This window comes from Haliotis cracherodii, unplaced genomic scaffold (assembly GCF_022045235.1).
Source record: "Haliotis cracherodii isolate W230 unplaced genomic scaffold, xgHalCrac1.p SCAF_2, whole genome shotgun sequence".
NCBI classification, from domain to species: Eukaryota; Metazoa; Mollusca; class Gastropoda; order Lepetellida; family Haliotidae; genus Haliotis; species Haliotis cracherodii.
The window spans coordinates 29730558-29740847 of NW_027266275.1; the positions used below are offsets into that span (position 1 = coordinate 29730558).

At 38.7% G+C, this 10290-nt stretch overlaps 1 protein-coding gene across 1 annotated transcript in view; it reads left to right on the plus strand.

Annotated features, from left to right (window-relative positions):
• LOC139467957 (biogenesis of lysosome-related organelles complex 1 subunit 2-like) overlaps positions 1-9978 on the plus strand; it is a 12492-nt gene extending 2514 nt beyond the window's left edge. Inside the window, exons 3-6 of the mRNA XM_071249568.1 lie at positions 1962-2075; positions 2695-2814; positions 6624-6728; positions 8198-9978. Of these exons, the coding sequence (XP_071105669.1) occupies positions 1962-2075; positions 2695-2814; positions 6624-6728; positions 8198-8229 (371 nt within the window). The 3' untranslated portion in view covers positions 8230-9978. The remainder of the gene's footprint in view (positions 1-1961; positions 2076-2694; positions 2815-6623; positions 6729-8197) is intronic.
• Positions 9979-10290: the final 312 nt, after the last annotated feature.

Consider the following 10290-nt stretch of genomic DNA (forward strand, 5'->3'; position numbering starts at 1 on the left):
TGATGCTGCAGTGCAAGTTTTTTACAAAGACAGGCAACAAAATGAAATATAACATATAACATACTGAGATTCATAGATTATACTTAAAACAGTATAAATATAAATGTTTAAATAGGTATAAATAAAAAAAAGTAAAAGGTAATTTAACTGAACAACATATGTGAATCCCTAAGAATCCGCTACCTTCTTTTGGCCTTTCTGTGACACTATGTCAAAGGTACTTAGAACTTAATACATGTGATGTTTTCACACTAGTAGTGCCTCCCAGTCAGAGTTGGTGAGTAATTTTTTTTCATTTATTTCAGTACCTAGGTAAAAAAAAGTTAGGTGCTGGTTTTTGCCAGGCAATAGTAGCTGTTTTTTCTTTAGGCAAGGTGCCGTTTAGCTGAGGTGCCATTTTAGCTATAACCCTTTTTGTCGTTTGTGCAGACCGATGCAGAAGGAATACACCGTAGAATGACAGTAAGACATGGCAAGACTGAAAATGCCAAAACATTTAGACTGAAAACAGCATTAACATTTTCTGTAACTTCAATAATGGCAAAATGACATTTACAGATAAAAATCTATATTTCTATGAACATTGTTAACCATATAATTCATACTCAACAACTTCTTATGGAAAAGGTTTGCTAAGTTGTTAAAACTTCATTCACCATGTGAATGAAATATATTATGGGTAACCATTCTTTGTCTTGTCAATTTCTATTTTACCATGGATACACAGCTAGTGATATTGACCATTCTCAGTGTATTTTACTGATTTTGCAAGTATATTTGAGCGGAAAATGCAAAACACTGCAATGGCTTGTCATTATTAGATGAGTTTGTACATCTAGGCACACTGCAGACAGACTTTGATCTGTGTTTACCATGTTTAAGGCAGAAAACAGTGCTATACCAATGACAACAATGGTCAATGCTGTGACCACATGCCAAAACTTAAACAGCACCTGGTCTAGTCACTTTGTGAACACTTGACTAATATGCTTGGTGTCCATAAGAGGAACATCAGGTTTTGACCAGAGAGGGGAAGATCTTTCAAGTATGTATCAAATCAACTAAGGCTGATAAGAAAGAGAAATGTCAATCTCATTAAAATCAGATCTTAGTTCTCGCTACCGTTAAACAAAGATCTGAGGACATCCCATTAGGGGTCAGAACGACCTTTCATCCGACCAATCAGAGCGTTGCTTAGCAGATCATGAAATTGACAGTCGGAATGTGTTTCCTAATCATGCAACCTCGGAAACGTTAACACGGTAATTACGAACGACAGTTACGGCCCGTACAACTGATTCCGTCAAAATTATTGTCTATCTCTCTCTTCCTTGGGAGAAACATTTGAACGGAGGAGGCGTTGTACAGTACGTGGGAAGCACTGCCATACAATCGCAACCATTTATTAGACATTCCGGAATGTTCGTTTGTTCAGTTTTTTAAATTTTAATCGAGAACTGTGTCAACATTTTTTCAAGCGTAGTCTGAAATGGAAGTCGCCAGGTTGAAACGAGTGCCGTAGAGCTCGAGAAAACTGCTTTCTAGTTGGCTGATGTTGACTTCCTGTTAGTCGTTTCAGTGGGAGGTCAAGGTTTGTGAAAGGTCGTTCTGCCGTGAGCCGTAATGGGATGTCCTCAGATCTTTGTTTAGCGGCAGCGAGAGCTTAGATTTGATTTTAATGAGATTGGAGAAATATCAATCCATGACAGTGACATGTCGCTCAAGTTCTCATCATATTGTTGTGTGTAGGCACTCTTGAGTAAATCTGGGCAATCGGGTGGCCTTGTGGTTAAAGTGATTGCTTATCATGCCAAAGGCCAGGGTTCAATCACTCCCCACCCTACCCCCAATGAAAAGCTGTTATGCATTGATATAGTATGAAATGTATGCTGATTGCTTCATACAGAGATGGATATTGTAAAGGTTAAGACACAGATATACATGTGTAAAGTGTGTTGCAGTTATGCAGCAAGAGAGTGTACAAGATGTCCAGGATGTACCACCTTCAGATGTTGTGAAACTGTGCGAGGAGACATTTCAAAAGACAGCAGAATATCTCAGAGGGGAATTAGAAGGTAAGAGATTTTAGCACTAATTTATTAATCTTCTGAGAATTATATACACCTATAATAAAAATATTTTCTTATTTTCACTGTATAATACTGTGTTAACTAAGGCTGTTACGATTCACCCACGTATTCGGTAAATCGAACTTCATGAATTGAATATATTTGTGGCCACTTACTAAGAATCAAATATTTATGAATATGCAATCATGTGCATTTACAGAAATGTGAAATATCCATAAGAACATATTACATGCATAGACTTCTTCAAAGACAATACCACTCTTATAATAATTAATTTGACAGTATTGTAGTCACTGGTCATTGTAGCATTTGAACAGATACTAGTACCTGGATAAGTGCAGTATATGAATGTATAATATATTAATAATTAACAAACCATGTCAAATATTTTATGTTGTTATTGTTTCACTATATATAACAAATAACAAATCAAGTGCTAACTTGTTATTGTATTCATGATTTAATATTCATATTCGTTACCCTATATTCGTGATATGAAACATATTCGCCTCATAGTGTATTCGTTGCAGCCCTAGTGTTAACATTATGTTGTTATGGACTCCTACTTGGTGGCAGGTATATGTCAGGCTATGTCTACTTGCAGGAACTGTGGAAGACTACAAGCTCCTGGAAAAGATGAACAAAGTTACCATCTGCAAATACTCAGAAATGAAAAACATTGCTGTCAGCATTGGCTCCTCTCTTACAGAGCTTAATGACAAATGTGAGCAGCGTTAGAAAATGGCACTCGTCCTGTAGTCCTTACCAAACTGCCCAATAGTTATGTTAGCATTATAAGGACTAGTGGACAAAAACTGTTAGTTTCTAACCCTGGTGTGCTATATCTGATTGTGTTGAACACAAAGTATGCCTGAGGGAAATGAATGGATAACATATTCAGTCATTTCTTACTTTCAGTTTGTGGCCACTTCTTATAATGAAAGCCAGGGGCATGGATCCCTCGGTGATCGAATATACATGAATGTTGTGTAAGGAGTTATGTCCCTTACCTGGGCCAGAGATGCTCTTCATAGATTTGATCTGTCAACACTATACACCGGGCTAGGGAGTGCTGTTCATAGATTTGATCTGTCAACACTATACACTGGGCTAGGGAGTGCTGTTCATAGATTTGATCTGTCAACACTATACACTGGGCTAGGGAGTGTTGTTCATAGATTTGATCTGTCAACACTATACACTGGGCTAGGGAGTGTTGTTCATAGATTTGATCTGTCAACACTATACACTGGGCTAGGGAGTGTTGTTCATAGATTTGATCTGTCAACACTATACACTGGGCTAGGGAGTGTTGTTCATAGATTTGATCTGTCAACACTATACACTGGGCTAGGGAGTGTTGTTCATAGATTTGATCTGTCAACACTATACACTGGGCTAGGGAGTGCTGTTCATAGATTTGATCTGTCAACACTATACACTGGGCTAGGGAGTGCTGTTCATAGATTTGATCTGTCAACACTATACACTGGGCTAGGGAGTGCTGTTCATAGATTGATCTGTCAACACTATACACTGGGCTAGGGAGTGCTGTTCATAGATTTGATCTGTCAACACTATACACCGGGCTAGGGAGTGCTGTTCATAGATTTGATCTGTCAACACTTTACACTGGGCTAGGGAGTGCTGTTCATAGATTTGATCTGTCAACACTTTACACTGGGCTAGGGAGTGCTGTTCAAGGATTTGATCTGTCAACACTATACACTGGGCTAGGGAGTGCTGTTCAAGGATTTGATCTGTCAACACTATACACTGGGCTAGGGAGTGCTGTTCATAGATTGATCTGTCAACACTATACACTGGGCTAGGGAGTGCTGTTCATAGATTTGATCTGTCAACACTATACACTGGGCTAGGGAGTGCTGTTCATAGATTTGATCTGTCAACACTATACACTGGGCTAGGGAGTGCTGTTCATAGATTTGATCTGTCAACACTATACACTGGGCTAGGGAGTGTTGTTCATAGATTTGATCTGTCAACACTATACACTGGGCTAGGGAGTGCTGTTCATAGATTTGATCTGTCAACACTATACACTGGGCTAGGGAGTGTTGTTCATAGATTTGATCTGTCAACACTATACACTGGGCTAGGGAGTGTTGTTCATAGATTGATCTGTCAACACTATACACTGGGCTAGGGAGTGTTGTTCATAGATTTGATCTGTCAACACTATACACTGGGCTAGGGAGTGCTGTTCATAGATTTGATCTGTCAACACTATACACTGGGCTAGGGAGTGTTGTTCATAGATTTGATCTGTCAACACTATACACTGGGCTAGGGAGTGCTGTTCATAGATTTGATCTGTCAACACTATACACTGGGCTAGGGAGTGCTGTTCATAGATTGATCTGTCAACACTATACACTGGGCTAGGGAGTGTTGTTCATAGATTTGATCTGTCAACACTATACACTGGGCTAGGGAGTGTTGTTCATAGATTTGATCTGTCAACACTATACACTGGGCTAGGGAGTGCTGTTCATAGATTGATCTGTCAACACTATACACTGGGCTAGGGAGTGTTGTTCATAGATTGATCTGTCAACACTATACACTGGGCTAGGGAGTGTTGTTCATAGATTTGATCTGTCAACTCTATACACTGGGCTAGGGAGTGTTGTTCATAGATTTGATCTGTCAACACTATACACTGGGCTAGGGAGTGTTGTTCATAGATTTGATCTGTCAACACTATACACTGGGCTAGGGAGTGTTGTTCATAGATTTGATCTGTCAACACTATACACTGGGCTAGGGAGCGTTGTTCATAGATTTGATCTGTCAACACTATACACTGGGCTAGGGAGTGCTGTTCATAGATTTGATCTGTCAACACTATACACTGGGCTAGGGAGTGTTGTTCATAGATTTGATCTGTCAACACTATACACTGGGCTAGGGAGTGTTGTTCATAGATTTGATCTGTCAACACTATACACTGGGCTAGGGAGTGTTGTTCATAGATTTGATCTGTCAACACTATACACCGGGCTAGGGAGTGCTGTTCATAGATTTGATCTGTCAACACTATACCATCTTCATGGGTTTACACCAGACATCAGGTACACATTATGTACATTATGCTGACATGCTGTGATATGACTGAAATACTGTCCAAAATGGTGCCTGAGTCAATACTGTGAGTGAGTGAGTCAAAATTTAACGTCGCATCGGCATTATTTCAGCCATATAGCGAGCGAGAGTCAATACTGTGAGTCTGAGGGGTTAACATGAAGTACTGATGGACGATCATGTATGAATAAAATAATATAATCAAGTATCACTTTCCTTAACATATACTATATTTATTTTTTTCGCCAATGCAAACTAAAGACATTAGGCTACCGTGAGCATGTAACACTGTTAGTGCCATGTCAACAAATCCGTACTGAAGTATGCAATATAATCCTGTTATTATACTATCTGGTTATAAAAAGTGTTCATTGTATATATGGACTCATGTTTGTAATCTATTTTATTCAAAACCTCATTTAATATTGTTTTTATATCATTTCCGGCGAAATCGTGTCAAGTGACTCTCTGTTTACAGCAACCACGGTCAGGTCACCGATATTAATGCCTTGAAATTAGCTTTAGTTGACAGAGAATGGACACTTTGACTCATTATATGTCATATTTGTTGTAGTTTGAATATTATGTGCCAACATTACGTTTTCGCAAGTCTGTGGGAAGTCTCAACAGTGACAGTCAAATTGTTCCATATGTACAAAAACATCCGGCAGCAGCAATCAACTGTTCTAAAGTGCTACTCTTATAGTTATTATTAATTTAAATATATGTGGTAAAGCTGCAACTAAAATAAAACAGTAAAGGAATATGTTACTTCTGATAAAATGATAGTTTCAAATGCAATTCTTCTGATTGTTGCATCACTATCCTTTGAAGTTGTCACCAGTGGATAGGCAGAAAATGTGTGTACACGTGATTGCTATTTCCGGCTGAGTTTGCAAGAAACCAGACATGGTAATCGTGATTTCGGTATATGAAACAAAAGCTAGCAGAACAGGAAATACATTGAGATGGTAAATCATCATGTCTACTGATTTTTTATCTCCAATTTCACATTTGTATTGACCAATTTAAGTTTGTTATCACCTGAATTCCTGAAGGGATACGATAATATGATGTAGACTTATAGCGCTTGACCACCCTTGCAAGTCGTGTAAACAATAATCAACAACAAAAAACATGTCAGTCTGGCTGCACCTCTATTTTTTTTAATACTTTGTTATGATGTCCGGTCTCACGTTGTAATGTCCATCAAGTACTTTCTCAAAAATATCTGGTTGGCACATTTGAAAATGCCCGCTTTGCACTCTTTCAAATCAGAAATTCTGCAGTCACAACAAGACAGGTCCGGAGAACAGACTGATTTCCGGATCCCTGCCCTTAGCCTTCGTTGAAGCTGTTTTGCAGGTCCACAAATCTACCATTGCTAACCAGTATGTTTTTATACCTCTTTCATGTTTTCTCTGGCAGACAAAAGTCTTCAACCCTACCTTGAACAGGTGGATGAGATTGAGGAGAGTGTGGTGGCTCTGGAACAGGCAGCGTACAACCTGGACCAGTACTCAAAGAGACTAGGTAACCACAGACCACATTCATGTAGTTGTGTATAACGCATGTTCAATTACATTAAACTCCAATAGAATGTTTAATGTCACAAGCACTTTACTTTAAAATACATATTCCTCTCTCAGGATACAGTGTTAAGCTGAAAGTAATAAACAATTCATGTCTATCAGGTGCGATGCTCCCCATTGATATAATGTGTGATACCCATTTCTGGTGTCCCCCGTCGTGATATTGCTGGAATATTGCTAAAAGTGGTGGAAACCCTAACCCACTTACTCCCTACTGAAGCACACCCCGTTCACTCTGGCTTGTGTTCTGATGTGAGTGTGGGGTGGCCCAGTGGTGAGTGTTCTCTCTTGTCACTCACAGGACAAGGGTTTGATTCCCCATAGGGAGAAACCTAGTCTGTCATACAGACCCTTAAACAAATACATCCAACACAGCCCATGCAAGTCTATAATATTTGGAAAGTCTAGATTACTGCAGTATCTAAAAATGAAGAGGCTCTGGGCTCCCTTTTATCATATTTTATCACTATAATTCAACAACTGTTTTTAACTGTAAAATATGTTCATTTCAGAGACTACACGTTAGTCTAGGAGAAACACAAAGTTGGTGTTACTCTCTACAGAGTGTATCATCTCTGTGTGCTGTGATAACGAGTTGATAAAAGTTGAAAACCCTTCGGCATGCCAAGGAGTCTTACACTTTTGTCAATGAGTGTTGATGTATTTTATATCAAATGACACATTCTATTTCTCATCCAACATCATTCTTCCAACTTTCCGTTTATAAAGAACCAGTGTCATTTGATTGTGACATCATGGTTCCTGATGACATCAACATGGTCTGCAAAACATGGTGATGCAATTATCATCTCACCCAAGTGAGTACATCTCCTCACAAAACTCGTTGCTATATGGCTGAAATAATGCCGATGTGACGTTAAATTTTAATTCACTTTCTCTACTCATGAAGCCAGTTTGGGATGATAAATAGAGATTACTATCGTAAATATCAAACATTAGGAATAAAAATTGAATAATGGCAGCCATTGGTGTTTGTCTACAGAAACACGGCAACACATCACGAACCTATCTGTGCATATTAGGAATATTAGTCAAAGTGTTTAGTGAGAAAGAAGGCATTGCATTGGTGATTCGAGCTTGAACGTAGTACCTGCTGGGCGACCTCATGTGCATATTTATCAGGTCATGATACATTGGTAAAACTAACCATATATGATAAATAATAATTATAGCATATTGAGCCCGGGAAGAGACCTTGCTTTCCCGCAAAACATCTAACAATACTGACATCTTTTTTGCATTTTTGTTTCATTCTGTCAGTAAATTAATTTGTTTCTTAACAAATAATCTCAATTTCAAGAAGTAGTTGCCTCTTCATTGTTGTAACCATGACAGATTTTGTCAGTGTTAAACACCCACATTGCTAAATTGTTGTGATTTATTCTACAGAGGAGAAGTTCAAGGCTTTGGAGAAGAGGTGATCAAGAGTCATCTGGAGGAAGACTGGCGCTGTCAGTTTGTGGTGTCCTGTCATGCAGGTGGACTCTCGGTACAGTAGCAAGGGAGATAACCATGGAGATATCCCGCTTTGTTGACCACAAGATAGACTGATGTGATGAAGATAATTTTGTGCTTTCATCATGTGACTATTTCAGTTGAGCCTTGTATGATAATGTAAACATTTTCTTACACATTAAGAGGAACAAATATTATGAATTATGTAGGAGTAGATTGTCGTTTGAAAGTGTTAGTTGTTTTCTTATGATAAACATGGTGATAGAAAAGATAACTGCCATTGGATATGTAAATCATGTAAATCATGTAAATCATGTTTATATGTACATGTGAGTGTGTTCTGTTGTAGGGACAATGTGTTTGTTTATGAATGGTATGTTGTTTTCCAGGAAAACAATACTTTTTAAGAGAGTGAACACATGTTTTCATGCATGAAAAGTCAGTACATTTAAATCACAGTTCATTAAAGATGAAGCTTGCTTTTTGTTTATGAATTTGATCATAGAAAATTGTGTTTGATTGCTTTAATAAGTGTAGACACACTGTTGCATTTGAAATGAGCAATGATTCCTTTCAAGAAAGCTTGTTGTAAATAAGTTTTGTAAATCCAACAATCAAGCCAGATAGACACATTAAAAATGTAAAAAAAACACCTTATTCAAAATATAATCGTCAGTATGTCACGACTTGTATGCATTCCATTCTTCTGACTAGGGCTGGGATGGGTAACTCGGGTACTCAGGTCGGGTGGGTACCTGAGTAGGACCCAGGGACCCACAGGACTACCCGGACCCGTGGTTAGTCACGTGATATATTGTTTAATGACAAAAGATTATCTAGAACTCTACGGCTACACCATAAGTGACTAATGTTTGCATTTCTTTTTGACTTTGCACACAATCCTTTTGACTTATGAATAAAATTATGAATAAAGATAAAACTTCAGTCAACTTCAGTTTATGCATGACGTGTATCTAAATACATTTTGCGAGGGCTACGGTCAAACTATTCCCAGTCGGACATTTGGACCTATCTCTTGAGACCTACAGTGGGTACCCGGGTAGGGTCGGATAATAGGGGGGTGGGTACCAGGGTAGTAAATTTGTCCCAGCCCTACTTCTGACCCATGTGAATACACACGGCCAATATGTGGTGTTGTTGCTATTTTTAACTAACAAATCAATACACAGCCTGGTTCCAGGGAAAGGGAGGGAGTGCTCGGGCCAGTGAATGCAGCTTACTGCGCACAAATGGCAATGTTTCTGACTTGTCAGGAGCAAAGTGAGCCATAGGCAGTGGTCAGTTTGCACAAAGTTCGGCACAGATTAGGGCTCACTTGACGACTTCTAGTTACGAAACAGCCTCATTTCATTCCTTACAAGAAATAGACATACATCTACTACTACACCAAATAGCGGCCATGTGAATGCACAGGTGATGAGAAATGTAGTGCATACATATATACGTACCTGTGACATTGATGATGAATAAAATCAGTTTTGTAAACAATATTGTAAACTGAAACAAAATGAGGGCGTGTGACTGCTGAGGCAGAGGAGTTATGTTGGAGATGAAGTTATCTCTGTCCATTCAAGTGAGACCTGGGCTGATGGAGAAACATTTTGTAAAGTAAGTGATAGCGATTTAACATAAAACTGGTACAATTTAAAACTCTTACTATTGTGCAATATTTTACCATGTTCTCATCCGATATTGAGAAAATAAACATCATTGAAAGATAGTCAAGTGTTTATTTCTCTCCAGGATGGATGCTGAAACAAACCACCAGTGTGAAGATTCATAGTTTATGTGCCTTTGAATTGTTTGTTTGCTCTTGAATGCCGCACTCAGCAATATTCTAGCTGTATGAGGGGCGGTCGGGTAGCCAAGTGCTTAAAGCATTTGCTTGTCAAGCTGAAGACCCAGGTTTGATTCCCGACATGGGTACAATATGTGAAGCCCATTTCTGGTGTCCCCCGCCGTGATATTGCTGGAATATTGCTAAAAGCAGCGTAAAGCCAAAACTC